This window comes from Phyllopteryx taeniolatus, chromosome 9 (genome assembly GCF_024500385.1).
Source record: "Phyllopteryx taeniolatus isolate TA_2022b chromosome 9, UOR_Ptae_1.2, whole genome shotgun sequence".
Taxonomy (NCBI): domain Eukaryota; kingdom Metazoa; phylum Chordata; class Actinopteri; order Syngnathiformes; family Syngnathidae; genus Phyllopteryx; species Phyllopteryx taeniolatus.
In genome coordinates, this window is record NC_084510.1 from 15,740,098 (window position 1) to 15,767,869 (window position 27,772).

Below are 27,772 nucleotides of genomic sequence, written 5' to 3' on the forward strand. Positions count from 1 at the left end.
AGTAATTGACTTTTGTCTGCAGATACTCCTTGAACGTGTTTAATATATACACAATACTAGTTGATTAAAGCTCAGACCCCATTATAGTACAACCAACGCTGTATATTTTTATACCACAATATATGTAGAAATGTTTTTGTTTCCACATGTTCAAAACGTGCCTTATTCCTGAGGTAACCAATGACTCCAACTCCCAGAAGCCACCTCGCCCAAGTCTCGAATCAATAAACTTGGGACGTTGTTTTTTTTAAAGTTTAAAAGTTTGAAAACAATGAAGACTAATTATTTGTAAATAATATTTCTGAATGTAAATGTAAGTAGGAAACAATGAAGACAATTAGTAAACGTATTTCTGAATGTAAATGTCAGTAGCGAGACTGTGCAGGACTTAATGTCACGTGACCCACTTTAAACGCTGTTTTATCTACCGAAATTAGTATTTTGTGGCCGCTCCTTCTAAAAATCCACGTAATGGATACAAGTTTAATCAAGAGGTGACTTTTCGCTCAGTGACACATTTTGCAGGTAGCGTTTGAAACCGTTCACGTTAGGACATTTAGCTCCGTTTCCGCAATCAAAACTCAACCGCAGCAGAGAGCGAGCCGAGCAGACACTTCCTCCGTGAGTCCAAATTCTGAAATGTGGTTACCAGCGCTGCTTTGAGACAGAACTACAACAACCTTTTGGCCCCAGATACCGAAGGGAAGGAAAGCTCGCGGCAGCCATTGTAAAGGCATTCAACCTCAGGTGTGGTACTTTATCCTGCTACGGAAGTTTTTACTTTTACACGGAAGCCAATTAGTTTACGGATTACTGACTAGCGCTGACACAACTGAGCTGTGCAATATAGGTGCTATCTGCTAACTACTGCTAAGATAGTATTGACAGCTATGGAAGTTATTTGTACAAAATTTTTAAAAAAGTTTTTTTTTTTTTTTTTACGTGCTGTTTCACTATAAAATCTGACACGCTGGCTCAGTAGAACCACTTCTCTAAAGCTATTAAGTTATATTTGTGTGTGTATCTAGTAAGAAATATTTGTCTATTTGTACTAAAGAGATTTTTTTTTTTTACGTGCTGTTTCACTATAAAATCTGACACGCTGGCTCAGTAGAACCACTTCTCTAAAGCTATTAAGTTATATTTGTGTGTGTATCTAGTAAGGAATATTTGTACTAAAGAGATTTACAAATTGCTTCTTCTGTATTTCACTTAACGATAAGAAACTAAGATTTGTGGCCATGTTTCATTAATTGACTCTTTGCTGCCATAATGTCAGAGATGACGGCAAGCACCCCCAGCTACTTATGGTCCTTACAGGATGTCCTGGGTCAAGGGGCAACTGCCTGCGTCTACAAAGCTCGAAATAAGGTTACCTCTTAGTTTGTTTTCCTCATCTTCAATCACCACACGTCTCTGCTGGTCATATTTCCTCGACACTAAGTCAAAATACTGACCTCGCCCATTTGTTGTTGTTATTGTGTGTAATTGTGTATAATGTTTGTTTAGAGGACAGGTGAGTTGGTGGCAGTCAAGGTGTTCAACTTGGCGAGCTACAACCGCACTCACGAGGTCCAGATGAGGGAGTTTGACATGCTGAGGAAGCTCAATCACAAAAACATTGTCAAGCTTTTTACAGTGGAGGAGGTAATTAGGCTACGTTTCATGCAGGGAAACACACAATCGACAGTATACACCAACTCCTCCTGTGTATACTGGACATTTATCTAGTCACTCTTTTAGATTAAAATGTGAATGTTACTGAATGTGCCAAACCTATTCTTTGTCTTTTGCAGCTGCCATCTAAACAGAAAGTTCTAGTCATGGAATTTTGCTCAGGGGGAAGTTTGCTCAACCTGCTTGAAGAGCCAGAAAATGCTTTTGGCCTGGCCGAGACAGAGTTTCTCACTGTATTGCAATGTGTTGGTAGGTGGGAGTTTAATAAATGTTGTAAAATTGTTAAATGTACAGTGGAACCTCCAACACAGTCGTTTCCACTATTTGTCCCAGTGGGGAAAAAATTAAATCAAATGAATACTTCCCAGGTTCAAAGTGTCGTGGTCATAATGTTAATCGCCTCCAGTTAATGCTTTTGATGCTCACTAAGACCCCTGTCTCACTGGCCTGGAGACGAGTTGGTGACCTGACGGCGACTAGAGTCTCTGTTACGTCACCTTGGCCCAGTTGTTCAAAAAGTGTAATTGGAATCAAAATTATCCAGATTTTGAAATCCATCCATTGGATCAGTCTGATCCAGATACAAACTTTTCAGAATACCAAATCTGAATAATGAGTGCTCTTAAGTAGACTGCATATCACACTGAAGGCTACTAGGTGTGTAAAATAAAACTAAACAAAAAAATAGTAGAATAGCCATCATGGTGTCACTCAATGTGTATTTATTTGAAGAAACAAAAAGCACAGAAAATACAAATACAGTACCCCATTTTTAATATCCTTTACCAGCCCAAGTGCTTTGAATTCCAACAAAAATTTGTCAGGGAGCACGCACACACCATACACTCACAAAGACAAAATAATATGCATAATATATATATATATATCGGCACGATGAATGACTGGTTATGGCGTCTGCCTCACAATTCTGAGGACCGGGGTTCAATCCCCGGCCTCGCCTGTTTGGAGTTTGCATGTTCTCCCCGTGCCTGCATGGGTTTTCTCCAGGCACTCTGGTTTCCTCCCACATCCCAAAAACATGCATGTTAGCTTAATTGAAGGCTCCAGCGCTCCCGCGATCCTTGTGAGGATAAGCGGCTCGGATAATGGAGATATATATATATATATATATATACACACATACATACACACACAGTATTTCAGCGGCTTCCGGGTGAATCTGTTGTCACGTTGTCTGGAGATGTCTCCCAGACATCCTCCGAGTGGTGCCAGACTACAACTTTGGTCTCCCGGAGTCACCGCGACTGATCAGTTTCGGCAGTCTTGGCAACGTCTCAGCCAGTGAGATAGGGGTCTTAGCTGAAATCTTGTGATGACAGTCTGACTTCCACGTTGGTTACTTTTATTTGGAGGTTCCACTCTATGACTGTCTTGGCAGTGTCAGTCACAATAGAGCACTACTGTCTTTTGCGAAACGTATCTCATTCGATTTTTTTTTTTTAACTAAGCTAACAGGCACTAGGTAGCCCCCCAGGACCACTTGAGTCGCCCATGGGTCTCATCTTAAACTAGCTGAACAGTGACATGGGTCTTTTTTTATTTATTTATTTATTTATTTTAATTTTATTTTATTATTTTTATTTTATTATTATTATTTTTTTTTTTTGCTGTTCCCGGGAAAAGATGTTGCCACTCACAAGCGAGCTGCACCTGCCTTTTATTTGTTGCTATTCTTTTTTTTTTTTTTTTTTTTTAATTTATTATTTTTTTTAAACACATTCCCATTGCTGTAAATTTGGAAATGACTACCTATATTAAAAAAAATAAACAAGTTTGTAGCGCATGACCAACCCAAAGCACTGGTGGAGACAAGCGAGCAGGCAGAATGATGACAAGATTACTTACCCCAAAACTGTTTGAGGAATATGTTATTTTAGAAGTGTGTATCAAACTAGTAGCCCTTCTCATTAATCGGTACCCAAGAAGTAGCTCTGTTTCAAGAAGGTTTGTCACCCCTGATTCCTAACCTGTCTATTAAGTACAATTAAGGTAAATATACTCCCACCTTCCGTTCAATTTTAGTGCAGGGAATGAACCATCTACGAGAGAACGGCGTGGTGCACAGGGACATTAAACCGGGCAACATATTGCGGCAGACGGGCGAGGACAGTAGGTCTGTCTATAAGCTGACTGACTTTGGAGCGGCAAGAGAATTGGAGGATGACGAAAGGTTTGTGTCCATCTACGGAACTGAAGAATATCTGGTAAGAAATCACGATAAAAAAAACATTTGTGTGATATAAGCGTGTAGGCGTTACCGGCACTCAGACATTTAAACCATGCCCGAGCCCAGTAGGTTTTGCCAGTGGGAGTGGTCATGCAAATCCATGTGTGGAATGTTGATGTGTCATACTATTACTTTATTTTGATCATTCCTTGCCAGCTATTCACGATAACTGATCTTACAACATTGTCCTTTAAAAATAGAAAAACATGCACTGCCAGTGTGCATGCGCATGTGGCGAAAGACTAACAACTTCCACTAACAACCCAGGCTAAACTTAGCTCTTTCAGACTTACAAAGCTTAAATCTCAGTCGAGATGTATCACTTCAACATGCAGTGTTCCTGTTCTTGGTCACAGTTTGTGAATTAGCAGGTATTTTTTATTTTAATTTTTTAATGAAAGGCTTGGCACTCTGATGTTGCAACCAGGATCATCTTTTAGTGACGTAAAACATGTACGCCCTCCAGTGGATAATTTTAAAGTACCGGCTTCAGTGGTGTAATACTTTATGACTTAACACTAAAATTTGAAAAAGAGGGCGCACAAATACTGAGCTGACAATTTCTGGTTGACACCATTTTGAGTAAAATATGTGATGTTTATTTAGGAGCATAAAAACTTGTCAACCTGAACAAAAAACACTAATCCTAGGTCAACCTTTCTGACCAATTGTGAAGTTAAACTTTTAGATGATTCTGAAGATATTTATTTTTCAAGAAAATGTCCACTTTTGATGTGACTAAGGTAGATTTGTATGTGTGTTTGTGTATAGCACCCAGACATGTATGAACGTGTGGTGCTTCGCAACCATCACCAGAAGTCCTATGGAGTGAGCGTGGACCTTTGGAGCATCGGGGTGACATTTTACCACACTGCCACAGGGTCTCTCCCCTTCATGCCATTCAGAGGGCCCCGCAGGGACAAGCAAACCATGTAAGTCTTGAACTTTGCTTTTAGATTGCACAGTAAATACATGATGTTATTAACTTCTGTTTGTTGTGCAGGTACAAAATCACCACAGATAAACCAATGGGGGCCATTTCTGGATTACAGCGGGTCGATAACGGACCAATAGAGTGGAGCTCATACCTGCCGGACAGCTGCCAACTGTCACAGTATGTCCTAAAAGAGCGAGTGTATGTGTGTATGTGTTGTAGTTGTCCCGATCCATTCATCCATCCATTCATCCATTTTCAACACCGCTTATCCTGGTTAGGGTCGCGGGACGCTGGAGCCTATCCCAGCTGACTTCGGGCGAAAGGCGGACTACACCCTGAACTGGTCGCCAGTCAGTCGCAGGGCACATATAGACACGGACAACCATTCACACTCACATTCACACCGTCACTGAGTGGGAACTGAACCCACGCTGCCTGCACCAAAGTCAGGCGAGTGTACCACTACACCATCAGTGATTCGCCGATCCATTCACGTAATCAGTAAATGCAGTTTTTAGATGATCGGTATTGGGTGAAAAAGATTGGCGACGACAGTGCGACAAAGACTTGTAATGTTGGTAAATTGAGTGTGGAACTGAGATTTCTGTTGTTTATTTCTATACTAAACGAGTTGGTCTATATTACACAGTACCCTGAAATGTGATTTTATTTCTGACCGAATGTGAAGCTACCTCCTTGGGAGTGGTCTGGGTTTTACTTCAACAATGTTGCACTGTTTGAAATTGATTCATTGACCATTTGAGAACATTATTTTTTTACTGCATTTTCTGAATACTCTACTGAATTTTTGGCATTTAGATTTTAGTTTTGTTTTTTTAAGACAAGATATACATTTATTTTATTTTTTGCATTATTATTCTGTGCTGCACCACTGATCTGCTATAAAAAGATGTTGCTTACTTGGTTCGAACCACTGCTGCACTACACTTACACTAGAGCAATTTAAAAAGGTAACAGTGGCACTCATATTTTATGTATCGCTGTCGAGCGGAATCCCCCACCTCCAAAAGGACAACCTTTCAGGAAATATTTTAAAAAACACAGCATCTTACTTGAGTTACCAAACACCGATTTGTTCAAGTTCGCATTATACCTTATATTACTAACATATACTGTAGCACAATGACATCAACGGCACCGGGCGCAATCTGTTGCTCGCACCAAGCTATTATATACTGTTACACACTCACATCAAGCACAAGCGCACCCCAAAATTATGTTCAATCGCTAATTTAATATGCTAAAAAGTCACTCATTTATTGAGTTGTCATTGATTAAAATTGTACGAACATGGTGTATGCCGTGTTGACAGCCGTGCCCATCAAAGTCCTTCTCGGCCATAAAAAAATATTTTGTCACAAAAGCAAGCACCTGTGTTATGTCATCTTCCCAACCTCTTTTTAAGAGGTTGTAGGGCCATGAATGATTCAATAATTAAAACGATGAGCTGACTAATATAGGGGGAAATGAATCTGCATGGGTTTTCTCCGGGCACTCCGGTTTCCTCCCACATCCCAAAAACATGGATGATAGGTTAACTGGAGACTCTAAATTGCCCGTAGATGTGAATGTGAGTGCGAATGGTTGTTTGTTTATATGTGCCCTGCGATTGGCTGGCAACCAGTTCAGGGTATACCCCGCCTCCTTGCCCGGTGATAGCTGGGATAGGCTACAGCACTCCCGCGACCCTTGTGAGGATAACTGGCTCAGAAAATGGATGGATGGATGGATGAATCTGCAGGCGCTTACCCTCGTGGCTCCTCATGCCTCTTCCTTGTGCAATGAAGCATTACAGTGATCAATTTTAACAAAACAAACTATTTTCACTCATTTTTGTCTTAAAAAAAATCAAGACTTTCATCGGCAACAATTACACCACAGGCTTCCGTAGAACAAGGAAATAGGCGGCTGAGTTTTACACTTCTCAGATATTTTTGAGTGTTCAAGAGCATTTTGAGATTTCTTCTCAAGATATTTTCACCACTTTGAATTAGTTAATATTGTGTACAAATAACAGATACATTGGGGACAGACCAATAATATACATATTTGAAGCAACCAAGAACACATACAATTATAAGGAAATGTACTCTCCTTCAGACCCTGATGTCAGCAGGCTCACACAGGTTTTCCACCTAAATGTGGACTGACCAAAAAGTGGGTGAAAAACAAATATGTCATCAGAAGACAAGCTTCAAATAACCTTTGAGGATATTTGGGGGGGGGGAATTTTCTCTGTGGAAAAGTCCAGAACAGAATGAGTGCCAATGTCCACAGCATTGGCCAGGTCATTTAAAACAGAACACTTGATTATTGGAACTTAAATTTTCTTTTAAACAATATTTATAAGGTGTAAATAGTTGGAAGATGCTCAGAGTAATACATTGTGGTTGTCATGCATCTTATGCTCACCCATGTCACTTTTGACTGTCTCCTAGGGGTCTCAAGATGCATCTAGTTCCAGTACTTGCTGGTATTCTTGAGGTGGATCAGGAGAGGTGTTGGAGCTTTGACCAGTTCTTCACAGCCACAACAGACATCCTGCAGCGACAGCCTGTGCACCTATTTGCTCTCCAGCAGGCCATGGCGCACTGTGTCTACATACATCATTACAACACGTGAGCCTGTACATTTTGGAATGTTTGTTTTCTAACACAAAGCAGTTAAATGATTGCTTCAGCAGACATTTTGTATTGTTTAGCCATAACTGTACTTTGTTTTGTCCATCTACCCAGGGTGTCTGTCTTCTTTGAGGAGGTGGCGATGCACACTGGAATTGATGTCCAGCACCAACAGCTACTCTACTTGGGACATGAACTCCCACTAGAGGGCAGCATGAAGGTGGTCAATCTCCCTCACACGACAGCTACAAGGCCTCTCATCCTGCTGAGTCACGGGCCAGAAGCAAGCAGCAGCCTACCCTTCAGAGAACGTATGATGCACTTTGACTTTATTTTACAGTACATCATGTATAGTGTCATATATTGTCTGCTGCATACAGCAAATTGAGATACAGTATATGGTACAAATCACAATACTATATAATTGCATTGGACATCAGGACTTATAAATGAGTCGCTTTTGTGTGTACAGTGGGTACGGAAAGTTTTCAGACCCCCTTAAATTTTTCACTCTTTGTTATATTGCAGCCATTTGTTAAAATCATTTGTTAATTTTTTCTCATTAATGTACACACAGCACCCCATATTGACAGAAAAAACGGAATTGTTTAAATTTTTGCAGATTTAAAAAAAAAAAAAAAGAAAAACTGTAATATCACACAGCCATAAGTATTCAGACCCTTTGACACTCATATATTTAAGTCAGGTGTTGTTCATTTCTTCTGATCATCCTTAAAATGGTTCTACACCTTCATTGGAGTCCAGCTGTGTTTGATTATACTGATTGGACTTGATTAGGAAAGCCACACCCCTGTCTATATAAGACCTTACAGCTCACAGTGCATGTCAGAGCAAATGAGAATCATGAGGTCAAAGGAACTGCCTGAAGACCTCAGAGACAGAATTGTGTCAAGGCACAGATCTGGCCAAGGTCCCCAAAAAAATTCTGCTGCACTTAAGGTTCCTTAAGGTTCGAAAAAAAGATGAATGGTGCCAAATACAGGGATATCCTGGACGAAAACCTTCTCCGGAGTGCTCAGAACCTCAGACCAGGCCGAAGGTTCACCTTCAAAAAAGACAATGACCCTAAGCACACAGCTAAAATACCAAAGGGGTGGCTTCAGAACAACTCCGTGACTCTTTTTGAATGGCCCAACCAGAGCCCTGACTTAAACTCAATGGAGCATCTTTGGAAAGACCTGGAAATGGCTGCTCACCAACGTTCACCATCCACCTGACAGAACTGTAGAGGATCTGATAGAAGGAATGGCAGATGATTCCCAAATCCAGGTGTGAACAACTTGTTGCATCATTCCCAAAAAGGCTCGCGTCTGTATTAGCTCAAAAGGGTGCTTCTACTAAATACTGAGCAAAGGGTCTGAATACTTATGACTGCGTGATATTTCAGTTTTTCTTTTTTAATAAATCTGCAAACTTTTGAACAATTCTTTTTTCTCTCTGTCAATATGGGGTGCTGTGTGTGCATTTAATGTGGAAAAAATGAACTTGAATGATTTTAGCAAATGGCTGCAATATCAAAAAGAGTGAAAAATTTAAGGGGGTTTGAATACTTTCCATACCCACTGTATATCCCATCTGTAGCAGAGACTCCCATCATCCCAGCCAAGTTTGATGTAATGGCAGACTACAACTTTACCAAGGTAGCACGGCTGTGATTTATTGCATCTTGCCACATTAAAAAAAAGCCTCATCATGTCATCATTACCTTTCCCTTTTTAATGTCATTGCAGTTAATAGTGGGAGTGGTCCACCAGTATCTGAGAATAGTACAGTTGCTGCACTCACACAGAGAGCTGCTACTGGAAGGATATTACAGTTACATGTGAGGAGCACTCTTGCGTTCTTATTTTCACTTCACAATGGAACAGCCCACCAAAATCAAAATGACTGTTCTTTTTTAAATTTTATTTTTATTTATCTTTTTGGCATCATTCATCCATCCATCCACAGTGCTCTACGCTAACCTTTGCACTAGTTGAACTGGTGGAAAAAGTTGGTTGCACCAGCATATGATTTGTTCGCACCATTTTTTGAGGAGGTACAGCATGACCACGGCATTCCATAGTTTCGATGGATTGTGACTCAAGAGATACTATATTCCCAAAATGTTACTGTGAACAAGAAGTTTGTCTGCAACAAGCAGTAGCAGACAAAACAGGTGAATTACATTTGTTTTAAATAATAATAAAAGCTTGTACTTTTGGTTGATCATTTGCTCAATTCAGAGGGCCCAGTTTTTATAGTGAGAGCTCCTAACCCTCTTCCCCTGAGAAAACCACTTCATTTTGAGCATTACTATAAGCATAAGATTGACATACATTTGAATATGATTGCATAAGTGTACCACAACCATATAAAAGTTGTTTATGATTATTCATGCTATTTTGCAAATTATTTACAAAATAATTTGCAAAACAAACCTATTTACGTATTTAAAATCAAAGTCCCAAACAGAAGATGGATTAATCATTACTACTGTAATTATTTCACTTTGTTTTAATGATAGTTTGTTTTCCCATACTGCTCGTTCGACACCTCGCCAATGGCTAATTGAAACAGGATGTGGCAAAGCGAATATAGCCCATGTTCATCATGCTGGCGAATAAAAGTTCCCTGCTTCAAAACTCAAAAGCTTTTCCTGATAAAAGTTAAAAGTGAGTGCGCTCATTCTGCTGTGTGTGAACGGTGTTAGTGGTTTTGTTCCCCCCGCCACCCACAGTAAAATGCCTCAATCCAGCCACTGCTGGCTAAGCAGTCAGGTTCACGGGCTTTCCCAGCTGCGGGTATCGGCGCATCAGGGAAGAAAAAGCCCCAATGCCGCTTGGCGCCGATAGAATATTAATGTTTACCTTTAACTAAGAATTTTGAATTTGCGAAAATGTTATAGGCTGTAAAGTCCTTAAGATCCTTCTTGAGGATTATCAAATAAATTAATCAATTGAACACTTTTTCTGTAATTGAGAAGAACAATAATCAACATTTAACATAGGTTATCATTTCAACTGATTTTATACTCACGTCTTCGTGATAAAGTGTCACTCGTTGCTCTCCAGTTGTCTGAGTTATTTGTTGGCTGTGTTTAGTAAATAACACTGAGGATAAGAAACTTCTTCCACAAAAATTCCATGCTAAATTGCAATTACAATATTTGTTTAAAATATATTTTTTTTAAAAACACCCTCACAATTAAAAGTATTTTCCCATATTCTCCTGACCTACTGATTGATGATTGGTTGATGAGTAGGTAGTTTTAATCGGGCCCACACCCTAAAAGCTTCCCAGTGACAAGAACTGCCTAAGTGTGGCTAAAGGTTTAGCCACATAAATACGTGACGTTGTGGCTAACTACACACGTGTGTCTAGGAGATATTTACACTGTTTAGCCAAATTGGTGGCGAAAAGGTTTTATTACCCAGTGCCAACCCTGTTATATAATCCTCTTTAAAGGAGTCTGGGCTTTTTAACTGCATTTAAAGTATCTTCGTATGTCTCTGCTATAAACTGAGTATAGATAGATTTATCTATCTATCTGGATAGATAGATTTGTTAGCTTTGCTATCTTCATAACATCCATCCATTTTCTGTACCACTTATCCTCACTAGGGTCCCAGGTGTGCTGGAGCCTATCCCAGCTATCTTCGGGCAAGTGGCGGGGTACACTGAACTGGTCGCCAGCCTAAAACCTTTGCACATGGCTCTGTGGTTGTAATAATGAGGGAAATGAAAACAACAGACAAATTAAGCAGGCAATGTTTGCAATTAGCGCCATATCATATTGCAGCGGGTTTCTTTTAACTTATATGAAATTCATAACAATGATTGACACAACGGAGTTACAGCGCTGTCTCGCTCGCTCGTTCTCTCTCTCTCTCTCTCTCTCTCTCTGTGTCTGTCTTGCTCTTGTGCTGGAAGAGGAGATTGCAGTGGAAAAAAAGGTGACTTTCAACCATTAAAACATGCACTCACGCGTGAAATTCTTAATCGCACATGCTGAAAATATGGTTGCATATGCAACCAATTTGGTTGCAGTCTCGAGCCCCGTGTCCATGAATCAGGATGTCCATCCATCCATTTTCTGAGCCGCTTCTCCTCACTAGGGCCGCGGGCTTAATCAGGATGTTAAATTACCAAAGGACTGACAAACAGAAAATACAAATACAGGCTACAAATTTTTGACAAAGTATTAATTTTGCCACCTCTTGCACAAGGTCAGCTGGGAGAAGCCTAATGAGGAACAGCTGTACATAAAATAGATGGATGGATCAATATTTTTGTAAAGGCAGAATGTTTTTATATGGCTCTTCTTGCTGGTGTACCTAATGTTATGTGTTATTGTGGTTTTATATACATTTTGTCGTCATATAATGACCAGGGCCTTTAGTTACTCAACTGCAAACAGAACCAGATGTCTATTTGGGTTAAGGTGTTTATTCGGGAGGAGGCCTTTAAAAATATCACAATATACATTGTAATAAATATACTTTATAATATACTCTAGTCTAAAAGCTTTCTTTCAAATTCCTACCAACTAACTCCTTTCTTATCCCTCTAGTGAATCACACTCTCTTCTTGTCAGATGACATCAGGTTATTATTCCCCCCAAAATCCCTAATTCTTTTCAGGTTAATTTTGAAATGTCTAGCAGTTTTTGTATTTCTCTAAACTACACCTAAACATCAACTTTACTGATGCTGGGTCTTTTCTTCAGGCAGGGATTATTGAGGCATGGTGTCTTTTAATTTACATATAAAGTGTGATTATAAAGCATCTCATCTTCTGGCCTGATTTCAAGTGATTACAATGGCATTTTTTCTAGTTTAAAAAGTCACTACTGTTTTCCAGGATGAGGGTGCGCAGGGAGTGTGGGGAAGCTATGCACAGTATTGCGCAGATAAGCATTAGACTCAAGTCCTGCCTGGGCGTACAACACAGGATATTCACTCTGTGAGTCTGCTTGCACACATACTTCAAATTAAGGGAATTTAAAAAATGCTCCTGTCTTAACTTTATCTTCCCATGTCTTTCACATTACAAAGAGGTCACCATGCTTCAGAAAACCCGGGTGCAGTTGATAAGAATGACAGGTTGCAGCAGGTAAGTGTTACCAGGAGGCTTAACCTTGCATTACCTTCGTTGAACAGGAAACACAAAACAGGTAAATTGTGGGTATCCTTTAATTGGATCACTGGGAAATATTCAAACTACTGTCAAATTAAAGAAGTGGAAATATGTTTTAAGTTCTCACCTATTTTGGTTTGGCTGAAAGGGATACATTACTAAACGCAACAAAAATGTGGGCCTTCCTTCTTTTGGTGCTTTTGTTAATGATAGTGTGGACCATATGTGTTGATGTTTTTTGTGACACGTCCGAGGTATCACAATGTGTGGCTGCTGCTGTCGTCCATGCAGGTCAATGAGCACCTGCCTGGGTATGCCGCAGGCATTCAGGAATTTCAGAACCGCCTGGATCACTTGCAGATAGAGCAGGCCAGGCTAGCAGAGACCCTGAATAATGACAGAAGGTACATAGCAGGAAGACCCCAGTTCATGGTGTTCTGTTTTTTTATTTTTGGCCTCTTGTCTCCTCCAGCTGTCAAAAAATGCAGATGCTCCTTCAAAAGATTGTGGCGATTCATCAACTTTACCGGAAAGACAGACTCTCAGGCAGTATGTGTCTCTCTAACTTCACATTCATGGTTCTGTTGCCCTCCCTAACTTCTTGTGTTCTCCACAGAATTGTTGTATAATGATGAACAAATCCACAAGTTTGAAAAGTATGGGTCACACTTACCTGCTTGACTGCTCTCCCAGCCTGAGAATGTTATCACATAATCTGTTTATCCTTCATCTTTGTTAGAATCCACCTGTCCTCGCACATCAAGCGTGTGAAGTCTCTTATTAGAGAAAACTGTGCACTAAGATACAAGGATCTCTTGGACACCACTAGGACATGGAGCAGGTCAGAGCATGTTTGAACAGCAGCATGTTAACTCTTTACTTTTACATTTAGGGAAGCCGCAAAATCAATGAAATATGGCCTCACTTTATCCACAGAATTTTACTGGAGATGCAGAACCATCTACAAGACTTCAGTTCCTTCTCCACAGGCTTGTTGGCTGACCTTGAGATAACGGAGCAACACCAAAACAAAGTGAGCTGGAGACAGTGGCTGTAAATGAAAATGTATTCATTATGCCTGAATGAACTATGTTTTCATGACTGTTTCGGCTGCTAGATCCACTGTGAGTGTTTATGAAAGGATATTAGGGCCACACTGAAAAGATACAAATTTGAAGAATAGATATTTGTTACTTGTACTATTTAGAGAAAACATATATATTGACAGTGAATGTCAAACTTCCCTTGAAAACCTAAATGAAGCAATCAGTTTTTCTCTGGATAGCTGCAGTTTATTAATTAAATAAGTGTTAAAAACGGGTGCTTAAATGGTTTAATTATTGCGGAAAAACGACAACAAATGAAACTACTCTAATCTGTGTAGTTTATTTCTCCCTCTCCCACTTGCCTTAAGTGTTACTTCAATCTTGTAATGCTATTACTTTATTATTATTCAGTTATAACTTTTTTTTAAACTTTTGTTTGAATGCAAATAGGGTTGGGAACAATAAACGGATGCGATTGGATATCCATTCGTAAAGGCGAGAGACACGACTGTATCTGTAGCAGACTATCGATACAAAATCTGCCAGGAATCCGTAGATACATTGGTTTTAGGGCTGTGAACCGGATGTCGCGAGGCTAGGAATCAGTTGCTTGAAGATTTATGGTTTTAACCTCGTAAAACAAGCGCAAGAGGTCTCGAGCTGTGCTCCGCACATAACGTTATGCTTACAACCAAACACAGCAGTGGTGGATACTAGCGACACTACTAGCTACTACATTTCTCTTTAGTGTCACTATTTCAACATCAAATAGCTTTTCAGTAGTTAAGCGACTTTCATGGTGACGGTGATAGCAAAGTAGCTTTCCCCCAAGAGTTGTAAACATTGAATGCAACTTGACATTATCTACCTTATCTCAAGTCCGCCGTTGACACCGGGCTTGGTGGCGAAATGTATGCCGCAGATTGTAAACATGCAGACAATATGGCAAAGGTAGGTACATCTCGGCAATTTCCTTGGGCTGTAACTCAGCAAACTAGTGCTTCTTCTTGAGTCCTCGCGGTCCATTTATACGTCCGTGTTGGTACTGTGTGACCCTAAAAAGAAACTACCGAGAGGAGACACAGCCAGGTGTACCTCAAAGCAGACACAACAATCGCAAAAGTCAGTCAGCACTCAACAAGCAGCTATATATATATATATATATATATATATATATATAATATAAAAAGCAGTGTGTCTGTGTGCAGTAGCGGTCCTAGGTTGAATGGGATGGTGTGCTAGACCACCCATGGTTCTTTAAATATTGTTTCTGCAGAGTTCGAGAAGAGAAAATCTTTCAAATTAATTGTTGTATTGGTGTGGTCTATTTAAATAATTGATTTGATATATATATTTTTTTAAAGTATATGTATGTGTATTTTTTTACGGTGCCATAAATCTTAGGATTAAAGTGGTCTTTTAAATGTTTGAAAATAGGGTTAGACAAATGTCATTTTATAGATTTGGGTTAAGTCAAGGTTCTTTATGATTAGCACATTTGCAAATGTTAACTATCAAATTTTTTCAAAACCAAATCGTATTGAATCGTTCCGCCTGTAAAGATATCATTTTTGAATCGAATTGCTACCTGTGTATCTAGATATGTATCGAATCGGCCTTATGCCAGAGATTCCCAACCCTAAATCTAACATGTCATCTGTCCACCTCAGATTCTGGACAGAATCTTGGTCACACTACAGCCAAGCAGAGCAGGACAGCAGCAGCAGGAAATACCACTCAGGGACAAGGAACAAATGGTCTCCAGGTTTGTGTGTGCGTGTCTGCATATGCACATGCAAAAAAACAGACAATTGGCATGTTAAGTCTTTCTTTGTTCTAGGATATACCACCTTAAGGAAGAAATGGAAATTCTGGTCCGAGAACTGCAGTGTAACAACACCATTATTGAGAGGTCTGTAGAATGGCTCAAGTGTTGTTCATAGTCATGGCACAACACTAAATGAACAGATTCATTTTGTGATTCTGTATGTCCTTATTGTTCACCAGTCTAGAAGCAGTGAACTCTGCAGTGGTCGTGAGGCCGAGCTTGGCCCGGCCCGTCACACTGTAACAGGCGCCTCGTTTTAATTGCCTGGTGAACACTTGGTGGACGACTGCTGTGATGCTATCAAAGACTGCCTGCTACAAGAGGAAGCTGAAAACAGCAGATTACGACGCAATTAAGAGATAAGATTCACAGTTGGGGACAAAACACCACAGAGGGATTTTTGTGGTTTTCCAGCAAGCCCTTCAATGCGCACCTCATTAATACATTTTATCCATTCATTTTCTATACCGCTTATCCCATTCAAGGTCACGGTGAAGTGGAATTCTATTCCAGCTGGCATCCGTCAAAAGGCACACTGCTATTCCTTCACAGAACGTAATACATTTTCGTAGACTTTGCACCGATTTTATCGGCCTGATCGGTATCGGCCGATAATTAGCATTTTATGCTGATCGGCTTTGTCATAATTCACCGATCCGGTCAATGACGTCATTGATCGGCTCCGCAAAAGACATTTACTCCGCGTCGCCATCGTGCACAGTATATTTGAATCCAAAAGCTAGTTTATTTTTAGCCTTGTCGCATGTCTTTTGACGTATTACTGTAAATATCTGACGGCCAATAAAGTTAAAAAAATTAATTAAAAAATGTCGGCAGTGTGGGACATACAACACGTCTGAGACAGACAACACGTAATATGTGGATCAGACTACAGGACAAATTTGGTCTTTCACGATTGCACTATGTTAGACAACTGCAATAAAATCTTGTATTCAGATACCAGCGCATCCCGTTTTTTATGATTTTTGGCTTTATCTTGTCAAATGCGACAGGATACACTCGTTACCATGGCACCGTCCACAAGAGTGGATCGCGCCAACTGTATTATAAGGACAAAATGGGGAAAAATGTGTGTGGACATTCGTTTAAGCCTTGCTTGAGGTATGTTCACGTACTTTTAATACGATATGGCTCACAAGCAGGCAACAAAACGTTACAACAAGCAGGCAACAAGCTACTACTAGCGCTAACGGTTGTACGTAAACATGCCGCCGTTCTGTCGAATCATGCTGTAAAGTTTCTATGTGACTGAAGTAATTTAATTACAATGAAGTAATTCAATTACAGTAAGTTAGCACCCATTATTTCTGTCATGTTGTAATGTTGGTTTGACCTGACTGATTAGAATACACGATCTGACTACAGCAGTGATTTCCAACCTTTATGTAGCCAAGGAACATATTTTACAATTGAAAAAATCTCACGGCACACCAACAAACAAAAATGTGACAAAAAGTGGATACATTAATTACTGTATGTACTTCCTGCCATCTAATAAAAGACCATTCATTTGTTCTGTCTGTCACTATGCCTCATTGGCATAAATAGATGAACAAAGATACATTATTTATTGTAAATATATTTTTTTAGCAATTAAGTACACAAGTATATACAGTAAATTAACAGGTCATTTAAATAGACCCATTGCTCCATCTTGTGATCGGCTCGGTGATCGATTATCGTTTTTTTTTAAGCTTTGTGATCGTCCCCAAAAATCCTGATCGTGTAAAGGCTACATTTTATCCATCCATCCATTTTCTGAGCCGCTTCTCCTCACTAGGGTCGCGGGAGTGCTGGAGCCTATCCCAGCTGTCATCGGGCAGGAGGCGGGGTACACCCTGAACTGGTTGCCAGCCAATCGCAGGGCACATACAAGCAAACAACCATTCGCACTCACAGTCACGCCGCCGGGCAATTTAGAGTCTCCAATTAATGCATGTTTTTGGGATGTGGGAGGAAACCGGAGTGCCCGGAGAAAACCCACGCAGGCACGGGGAGAACATGCAAACTCCACACACGCGGGGCCGGGATTGAACCCATGTCCTCAGAACTGTGAGGCTGACGCTCTAACCAATCCGCCACCGTGGGCTACATTTTAGTGTTGTTAAATTTCTAACAGACTGTCATGTAGGGGTGTGCGGTATAAACGGTATACTTGGTAGACGGTGTAAATTTGGCCAACGCTTTAGATTTGGACTCTACCAATCGTGATAACGCTTGTTGATGGCGTCATAATATCTGCTTCAGTATAAAAATGGCTGCGCATTTTGTGCAGCACCAGCTAACCAGGGGCTGCGGCTACAGAAGAAGAAAAATGATAAGGGGAAAAAAAGCCGCTGAGGGACTGGCACTTTACGCTTGTCGTCATTAACCTTCGACTCTGTTGCAGCAAATAAGCAACACTTCTGACAAGTATTGTTATCACTATAGGAGGACGAGGATTAATTTTCAGAAAACGGAGAAGCCATGCTAACTGCTTAGCTAAACATCAGAATAAGTGCTTAAATGGTACAGTAGGCTTTCACCGGAATCTGGCTTAGACCACGTTACAGCGGAGAGTAACTGTCATGGAGTGGTGTTGGCACGACTCTTTATAACTTCCCATGCAGTCACAAACACAAGATAGGTCCGTTGCTAGTCACATACTTCCTGCTTAGGTCCACGCTATATCAGATGACAAAGCAAATCTCACGACAGAGTAACATCTCTGATTGAACAGGATAAAGTAGAGGGATGGGGCGGGAGGAGGTAATAGTGAACAGCGGCCAACAGCAAGCGCTCATGGCTCGGAATTTAGCACCTGAGGCGGTGGCCGGAACGCTGTTCGGTGCCACCTGGGGGTTCCGTACATGGGACGCCCGCAGTTTGGTGGCAGTGTGTGGGGTTTGGTCGTGGTTTTTATGGCGATTGGCGGCCGGGGCATAGGGGGGCAGGGGGGGGGGGGGGGGGCGGGGGGGGCGGGGGGGGGGGGGGGGGGTGTGACTTCTAAACCATGCGCGATCTCCGATACCATCGAGAAAACTACACTACCCACCGCGGCGACCTACCCTTTCTTCCGCGATTTGCAGCACTGGGGGGCCCGCCACCCCGCCAGCTCTGGGGGGGGCAGGGGTTTGGATTCGGGGCGATGGCCGGTGCCCGGGCGGTGGGGGGGCACCCCTGGGGTGGGTGGATTACGCGGGGGTGGGGGTTAATCAGTGCTCATAGTAACATATCACCACATCCGTGGAGTGGAAGGTCGCGTGGGGGTTGGCACCTAGGCGGGGGGGGGGGGGCTGTGGGCTGGTGGTTGGCATATCTCGGGCTGTGTCGGCTTGGTGAAAGCTCATTGTGGGCTACAGGGTGGGGACGTGGGGGGTCCCATGTGTCAGCGTGGTGCGGTTTTATTGTTGGTAATAAACTTGTCTAATATAATAAGAAAAATGAAAGTAATGTCCCTCGAGTTTCCAGGAACAATGCTTCTGTGAAGATGACTCACTATATTCTGAAATGTTAAGTCTCTGGTGGGGTGTTCATGTGCCTCTGTGTTATGCAGCTCAGAAAACAAAATGTCACAAGTTTCACACTTAGTCTGCACTTATTTAAATGTCCTTACTATTGGACACATTTGTTTGTGAGTTCAAGTCACTATATATGGGGAAAATGATGGGATACCAACCATATGTAGGCTATATACAAGGAAAACTGCAGTACCGCTTCTAACAGTTTGATTTGCTTCACATACTTATTTCTGTACTGTAAAAAATGTATTGAGTTAAAGTGCAAAAAAAATAAAAAAAATATTTTTCAGCGAATTTGTGACTAGTGGAGTGTGAATAGCTGAGGGACTACTGTGTAACCATTATTTCTTGGCTTATTTACTGAGGTTGTGTGTTACTGACAGAGGTGACAAAAGTACTCACACTAAAGATTGGTGAAAGTAGATCCACTGATTGAACTGCTGTAGTTATGTAAAAGAACTCTGAAATGTGGGCAACTTAAGTACAAAAGTAAAGAAATATATATATTTACTGTTATTTAAACTACACTTTATAACTTGGCACAATGGACAAACAGCTTATTTGTCCAAAACATATTTTCCCTCTTATTAATTTATATAGTGCTTGTACTAAGAAGAAAAAATATTGTTACATGGTGCATGTTGTTGTTTAACAGCTAATTAAAACGTCACTTGGTTACCAAACAGTTCCTTGATCTATAAAGAGCTATCAGAACAAAGAGAAACCGCCATTTTGTCGCAACTGTATTTTTGTCTAAATAGTAGTGGTAAACTTCAGTGTTTTCTGTTCCACTTTGTTTGAGTTGAAGATCCAGCGCGTTCACGTCGCTTTGAAGGGAGCGCGCCCGTAGGTTTGGAAGTCTCATGCAGGTGACGTCACGGCGACGCGTTGGTGTCAGGCGCGAGTGGTGTTGACATTCAAGGCACGGAGGGAGCACAACGCTCGCAGCAGACACGTTCGAGCAGCACACTGAGTGGAGAGCGCGATGGCTTCTGTGAGTGTGGTGGGCCAACACCCGGCCCAGCACAGGCTCGACTCGGAACCCTTGCTCCGGGTCTTTAAACCGGCCGCCGCCGGCAGGAAGAAAATCACCCTGCCGAGGAAGTCTTCCTGGGAGAAAATTATGTTGAGAAGATGCGGTTCCGTCACCGCTCCGAACCATGTCGGGACGTGCCATTTGGCTGCAGGACCAGCGGATGAAGCCGGTACGTGCCGAGTAGCCTCGTCCTCGTCTGCCCCGGCGTCGCCACGTAGCCCGGCCCCGGCCAGGCAGCAGGGGGGCGGCGAACGCTCCGACTGGTGCTGCCCGGGCAGGAGAGACGCTCACACTGGGTTCGCGGTCGCTGACGGCAACGCGGAGGCTGCGCTCCCGAGTTCCCCCGTCCATGTCACGAACAGCACGTCGCTCGCTGCTGCCGCCGCCCGCCACCGGCAGCGGCTTCTGCACAGCGGAAGGGACTTTTACAACAAAGACGTCGGACACCAGAGCTCGGTGTGCGCCCGTGTGGAGAACGGGGGTCTCCCTCTGGAGCGTGTGACGCAAGGCAGGACCGGAGTGGTGAGGCTGGCCCGCACAGAGCCTCCCCGCAGAGAGGCCTGGGCCATCTTCCCGCGGGGGTCGGAACCCCGGCAGACGGCTGACAAAGGTGCGGGACACCGCTTCGAAGCCAAGGCGCTTACGCAGGACTGGTGTGACGCTTGCAGCCGCCAGATCACCGCGCAGGCCCTCGAGTGTCAAAGTGAGTACACGTACAAATGTTCTCTCGGGATATGTGCGTCAATAAGTGAGTAGCATGCGGCTGTCAACGAGTGCATAGTTTTGCCTCACTCGTAAGATGTCCTTGTCCGACTAGTATGTCAAACTTGACCTATTAGTGAGGACAAAGAGCTTTCTCGTACATTGACCTGAAAATGGAGATCTAGGATATCGACTAAATGTTCAAACGGCTTTTCGTATAATAGTTAGGGGGGGGTGCAGCCACTCTACTAGAGCTCGCATTTATTCTACTAGTGTGTTGATTTGTACTGCTACTCAGGACAAAGAGTGCACTAGTACACATACCATATGCAGGATATCAAGGATGTCGACTAAATAATCAAACAGCTTTCCATATGGTAGACCAAAAGTGGCACTAGTAGTGGAAAAACGGTTTCTATTAGGACACAATGGCTGTACTTGCTTGCCCAGTTTGTTCTACTAGTGCACTGAATTGTCTTACTGTTTTAGGACAAGGAGCATCATAGTACATGGTCAAACCACTTTCCATATTCTAGTTATGGAAAAACGAGACAGTCACTGGACTAGTGCGCCCGTTGTTCTACTCGTTGACTAAATTGTTTTACCAGATAACAGTATACTAGCACATGAACCTCAATATGGATATTAAGGATAACTAATAAATGCTCCAATTGCTTTTCATATACTAGTCGGCCAAAGGTGGCACTAATGCTTAGCACATCTACCTCTCAGTTCTGAGGTTCTGGGTTTGAAGCTTGGCTTGTTTCTGTGTGGAGTTTTTTTTTTTTTTTTGGCTTCATCACACATTCCAAAAACATAAATTTTATGTTAATGGGAGACTAAATCGTCCATCGGTGTTCATGGTTATTTGTCTGTCTGTGTCACCATTGCTTCAAGGGGTACAGAAAATTGATGACTGGATGCATGACTGTGTGTGTTGCAACACATTGCACCCTATTCACGATCTTACAACTCAAGAGACCTCAATTCATGCATTTGAATGCTCTCAAATGTTGTACCGGTTATTGATATTCAATGTGTGTGTATTCCAGTATGTGCAGGGATAGCCTCCAATTTCATCAAGGGAATACAAGTAGTCAGTTGTTGTTTTGGTGGCTGACATTTTGCTCCACAGATGCTGCCAACATTTACCCATGGAAAGCTCATTATCTTGTCCTTCCAGCTTTGCCTCCTTGTTCTCGCATGGGGATTTATGGCGCTTGTTTGAAGAGAAAGAGAGAAAATAAATGGTTTTGTTTTGTCATCGTGAGTGATGTGTTGTCTTTTGCATTCCAGACACAACAATTTACATTGGACATATTTATTTCCAGTCTGGTGCATTAAGTCTTCTGGTGGGAGTCACGTGTTTACTGCTGACGTTCTGCTGACATCACGAACACCTGTACTGCCTCGGTCAAGCCAATTGGGTCACATTCACTCAACTCAAGGGGGATTAAAATGTATTTGTGTGTGTGTTCATGTTACTGATTGTATGCTTTGGTAAACAGATGTTGCTTGAGTTTTTTTATTTTATTTAATTTTTTTTAAGTATGTCTGAGGAAACAGCATTACCGATTTTTGTAGGGAAGACAAATAGACGAGGAGATAAAGACTATGATGAGAAAACGTTGTGCGAGATGCAATTCAGAAGTGATGCAATGTAGAAGGCGAGCAAAGCCGAGCGAGAGGGTTCGCAGCACTGCAGGGCTGTCTGATTTAATGTTCTATCAACGAGAGGCCGCCCAGTGAAGCGAGAGCAGAGATTACTGTTGGTCATGAGTTTCTTTGGAACACAAAAAGTTCGCTAGTATTTTTTGTGTGTTATATTTTAAATACCAGCTGCTGACCCTAAGAATAAACGGTCCACTCTGCACAGTTTTCTTACTAAACATCAAAGGTGGATGTGCAACCATATGGGGCAACATAAATGTAGGCATTTCTGGGTATTTTTGTGGTTTGAAAGAACCAAAATAGAGACTGCCCCTGCATGCACACATGATCCACTTTCAACTACACCCATGAAATAACAGGGATAGATTTGGGAGTTCTTGTATGTGCATGATAAATCTTTGTCGTATCCTTCATGTGGTTGTCTTTTTAACTCCTTCATTTGTCCATGTTGTATCTCTTCTTTCACACACAGCAGTCAATAGCTTGTTTTTAACATGACTTTATACTGTATCTGAACAGGTGGGGAGGGAGGGGGATTGGCAGCCAGTATAATCCCTGCTATGTGTCTCCTGCATGGGATTATGTCTGATGGATGGAGAGACCGGGATTACAGGCATGGCAGATAAATCAGATGTCACATTTGTATTTAATTAAGGCTTTGAGGGCAGCCGTGCTGTTGTGGCAGAATTTAGCACCAGTAAGTTAATTAGGTGATCGTATACAATACCAGTACTACTTATACTGTATATTGATCACAGTCCGTACATAAACGTTTTCCCAGAATGTTTTTATAGAGAGAAATCCAACCCTGCAGCGATTTAATTATCCATTCTCTTCTTAAACAAAAAAGTATCCAATTTCACTACCGTCCCTGAGCCTTTTAGTTCTTACATAGAACCCATTGGCCCCTAAAGTGAATGTCCTGGTGAGCACATCACATCCCCTTGAACTGACTGTTAAAAGGAAAAGTGAATTGTGGCCTGTAAATGTTGGTTTTCATTCACCAGATCTCATAATATGGTGTGGACGGTGCAATCAAATAGTATCTAGTATCATAAAGTGTTTAATCCTTGTCTGATTACTTCTCTCACACAAAAACACCCCATCATTGTACCTGTAGAGATACAATGGCTGAGACAGTGGAACCTCCAACCTCAGTTTTTGAAACATCCATCCATCCATTTTCTGAGCCGCTTCTCCTCACTAGGGTCGCGGGCGTGCTGGAGCCTATCCCAGCTATCATCGGGCAGGAGGCGGGGTACACCCTGAACTGGTTGCCAGCCAATCACAGGGCACATAGAAACAAACAACCATTCACACTCACATTCACACCTACGGGCAATTAAGAGTCTCCAATTAATGCATGTTTTTGGGATGCGGGAGGAAACCGGAGTGCCCGGAGAAAACCCACGCAGGCACGGGGAGAACATGCAAACTCCACACAGGCGGGGCCCGGGATTGAACCCCGGTCCTCAGAACTGTGAGGCTGACGCTCTAAGCAGTCGGGCCACCGTGCCGCCCAGTTTTTGAAACAATTAGAACAAAAAAGCAATAGAAAATAATGAAAATAAAAATAATCAGTCCCACGGTTCAACTGCCACCATAATAAATGTTTTTTGTTAACTTCAAAGACAAAGTTTTTACTCACGTTCTTAGTCATACAAGTGTACAAATATGTTAACTACATTAATAAAAACAGCCTTAAATAACAACAGCAAAAGCGTAAAGTGTTTCTCATGATGTACCTCACACATCTGTTAAATATATCTACTTGTCACTAGGGGTTGACCAACTAAAGATTTTTTGTAGTCGATTAATCGATGATGTCATTGATATTTTTCAGCACAGCAGTCCCCAAACCTTTTTACGCCACCGACCGGTTTCACCAAAAGACAGTATAGCATTTTGACGCACCAACATCGAAACAAATGATTAAAATTATAACTCAACATTACACTGAATGTAGTTATGGTAATTTGTAGTATGTTTCTCTTCAACAAACCAGCCAGTCTAATTATCTGTTCCATAGCATAACGTTGTAGAACGGGACATTGTAGACAGGCTCCCAAAAATGATTTCACTGTTTCTATTTCACTTGTGTTGCTATTGTGTATTTGAGGATGGACTTGCATATTTTGCAAGTGATTGTGCTACCGATCTCATTTTTGGTAAAATATTTTATACGCACTTTTATCAGAGTACGGCCGAATTGTTTTACGACGGCGTGTCGTAAAGCGACAAAAGTGCTGTGATGTTGCTGCGTGTTGTGGTATGAATAAGTTATCATTATTACACAGTTGTTGCACATGCATTATTGGACATAACATATAACATATTTTGGCGACAAAGATGGAGCATCACTTTGCATCGCCACGCTTGATCCTTGCCGCTAGTCCTGAGGTACCGCTTGTATGAATCTTTTGAAAGTAGCTACGGTCGGGATAGCCTGTGCTAGAAAAGTTTACTGCTTTTCTCATCCACCAGCAGTTTAATTTCATATTCTCTTGACCCACACAGATGTATCTAGACTGTGTCGCTTTGTTGGCCGAACATTTTGATGCTTCATGGAGCGTTAGAATCTGGCGACTGCAGCAGACTCTAAATTGGCCAATTGGAAGACAAGATGCCAAAAACACTTGATCAGCGATTCGTCTACTTCAAGTTTTAAACGTTGACGAGTTGTCTAATCAGTTCAACACATACTTGTCGTAAAAATATGAGAATACAAAACCTAACCCTAAATTTGATGGTAAATACCGTTAAGTGTGGTGACACAGGAATCTTAGTGGTTTGAATTTACATTTTCTTTAAATCACATAACTTTGGCTTTGACGGACTGAAGTGAGGCTGGAAATTTGCTGATATTTTGGGTGATGTGATGCATGAGGGTTGTTTGAAATTTGTGCAACTGTAGAGGCAAATTGTTTCCCCCCAGGAATGTTTGATTTCTAAATGGTACGGTACCCGTGGTATTCACCTTCCACTGTTGTCTTTTTTTTAAAAGCATTGACATTTGATTGCACCTGTAGGAAAAAGTCTAGGAAAATGTGCTAACAATTCCCATGGAGTCAATAAATTAGCCCTACATGTGGTAAATGATGTACACCTCTGACAGTATATTCTTTATGGAACACCTAAACTAAGGTTGAGGTTGTCTTCATTTTTCAGTCCATCTCTTCCTTGGTCCCTCCTGGCCTACACAGTATAGGCCTTGTCTCGATCAAGCCTCTCATCTGTTCCACATTGGATCTCCACAATGCTCCATTCACAGTGGAAGAAACCCCGCAAAAGGAGCTTGTGTTCAATGGCTCGCTAACTTTTTGTCCCGATGCAGCTCTGCCAGGTCTGTGATGAATGTCCTTTAAAAACATTCCGCCTGAGCTGACGAGTTTTCGGTAGGAAGGAAAATACAGGATGTTGAAGAAACACCATCGTCCTTCTGACTGACTTCATTAGACATCTTTATGGTTCATATGTTCACTGTCAGTTCTTTTTCACCAATATTAAACAGTAGAAGGGGAGAGGTAATGACAAATTGAGTTTAGGCATGAGGGATATGTTATAAGCAGAAAAACCTTGGTCCCACCGTGCTCTGCACAACTGGGAAGACATTCAGGCATTCTATATTTAGATTGCCCTTGGTGGTCGGATAGTGGAACTGTGGAAGGACAAGGCAAAGACACTCGTCAGAAAATCCTACCTTATCCTACAGGTGAAATCAACATACTGTGGAACCTCTAAAGCTGTGATTCCCAACCACTGTGGGAAAATACTATTATTTCACTTATGTCAAAGGTATTATTTAAGATATCCATGTGTGTCTTTCTTCAATTCCTGAAAGTTTATCAGCTTTGTGTTTAAATAAAGCGGCCCAGATTTCACACGGAGTAAGTAAATTTGTGAATACAACCCCAATTCCAATGTTGGGAAATTGTGCTAAACATAAATAAAAACAGATTACAATGATTTGCAAATCATGTTGAACCTATATTTAATTGAATACACTACAGATACAAGATATTTAGTGTTCAAACTGATGAACTTTGTTGTTTTTAGCAAATAATCATTAACTTAGAATTGTATGGCTGCAACACATTCCAAAAAAGCTGGGACAGGTGGCAAAAAAGACTGAGAAAGTTGAGGAATGCTCATCAAACACCTGTTTGGAACATCCCACAGGTGTACAGGCTAATTGGGAACAGGTGGGTGCCATGATTGTCTATAAAAGGAGCTTCCCTGAATTGCTCAGTCATTCATAAGAAAAGATGGGGCGAGGTTCACCTCTTTGTTAACAAGTGCGTGAGAAAATAGTCGAACAGTTTAAGGACAATGTTCCTCAATGTACAATTACAAGGAATTTAGGGATTTCATCATCTACGGTCCATAATATCATCAAAAGGTTCAGAGAATCTAGAGAAATTACTGCATGTAAGCGGCAAGGCCGAAAACCAACATTGAATGCCCGTGACCTTCGATCCTTCAGGCGGCACTGCATCAAAAACCGACATCAATGTGTAAAGGATATCACCACATGGGCTCAAGAACACTTCAGAAAACCAATGTCAGTAAATAGAGTTTGGCGCTACATCCGTAAGCGCAACTTGAAACTCTACTATGCAAAGCAAAAGCCATTTTTCAACAACACCCAGAAATTCTCTGGGCCCGAGCTCATCTAAGATGGACTGATGCAAAGTGAAAAAGTGTTCTGTTGTCCGACGAGTCCACATTTCAAATAGTTTTTGGAAATTGTGGACATCTTGTCCTGCGGGCCAAAGAGGAAAAGAGCCATCCTGACTGTTATGGACGCAAAGTTCAAAAGCCAGCATCTGTGATGGTATGGGGCTGTGTTAGTGCCAATGATGTGGGTAACTTACACATTTGTGAAGGTACATACAGGTTTTGGAGAAACATACACTGCCATCCAAGCAATGTCTTTTTCATGGACGCCCCGGCTTATTTCAGCAAGACAATGCCAAACCATATTGTTACAACAGCGTGGCTTCGTAGTAAAAGAGTGCGGGTACTAGACTGGCCTGCCTGCAGTCCAGACCTGTCTCCCATTAAAAATGTGTGGCGCATTATGAAGCGTAAAATACGACAACAGAGACCCAGGGCTGTTGAACAGCTGAAGCTGTACATCAAGCAAGAATGGGAAAGAATTCCACCTACAAAGCTTCAACAATTAGTGTCCTCAGTTACCAAACCTTTATTGAATGTTGTTAAAAGAAAAGGGGGATGTAACACAGTGGTAAACATGACCCTGTCCCAGCTTTTTTGGAACGTGTTGTAGCCATAAAATTCTAAGTTAATGATTATTTGCTAAAA

General features: G+C 41.6%; 2 protein-coding genes across 5 annotated transcripts in view; both read left to right on the forward strand.

Annotated features, from left to right (window-relative positions):
• The first annotated feature begins 270 nt into the window (after nucleotides 1–270).
• On the forward strand, nucleotides 271–17,051 carry ikbke (inhibitor of nuclear factor kappa B kinase subunit epsilon). Of its 4 annotated transcripts, none has more exons than XR_009790310.1 (21): nucleotides 271–747; nucleotides 1,280–1,371; nucleotides 1,510–1,647; nucleotides 1,797–1,926; nucleotides 3,721–3,902; nucleotides 4,697–4,857; nucleotides 4,929–5,039; nucleotides 7,322–7,501; nucleotides 7,619–7,815; nucleotides 9,107–9,165; nucleotides 9,256–9,347; nucleotides 12,368–12,469; nucleotides 12,562–12,619; nucleotides 12,935–13,047; nucleotides 13,116–13,192; nucleotides 13,260–13,299; nucleotides 13,383–13,484; nucleotides 13,580–13,676; nucleotides 15,360–15,462; nucleotides 15,530–15,601; nucleotides 15,697–15,761. XR_009790310.1 is itself a non-coding variant. In XM_061786424.1 (21 exons), exons 2-21 carry the CDS (start codon nucleotides 1,282–1,284, stop codon nucleotides 15,758–15,760), a joined length of 2,160 nt encoding a protein of 719 aa, XP_061642408.1. In that variant the 5' UTR covers nucleotides 280–747; nucleotides 1,280–1,281; the 3' UTR covers nucleotides 15,761–17,051. The 4 variants fall into 4 exon arrangements, 3 of the variants coding, with proteins under 3 accessions (XP_061642409.1, XP_061642408.1, XP_061642407.1); XM_061786424.1 differs by having other exon boundaries at nucleotides 280–747; nucleotides 15,360–15,454; nucleotides 15,697–17,051; XM_061786425.1 differs by lacking the exon at nucleotides 1,280–1,371 and having other exon boundaries at nucleotides 275–747; nucleotides 15,360–15,454; nucleotides 15,697–17,051.
• A 1,873-nt stretch (nucleotides 17,052–18,924) lies between these two features.
• Nucleotides 18,925–27,772, forward strand: part of rassf5 (Ras association domain family member 5) — a 41,064-nt gene continuing 32,216 nt past the window's right edge. Inside the window, exon 1 of the mRNA XM_061784926.1 lies at nucleotides 18,925–20,777. Coding sequence (XP_061640910.1) covers nucleotides 20,024–20,777 — 754 coding nt within the window. The 5' untranslated portion in view covers nucleotides 18,925–20,023. The remainder of the gene's footprint in view (nucleotides 20,778–27,772) is intronic.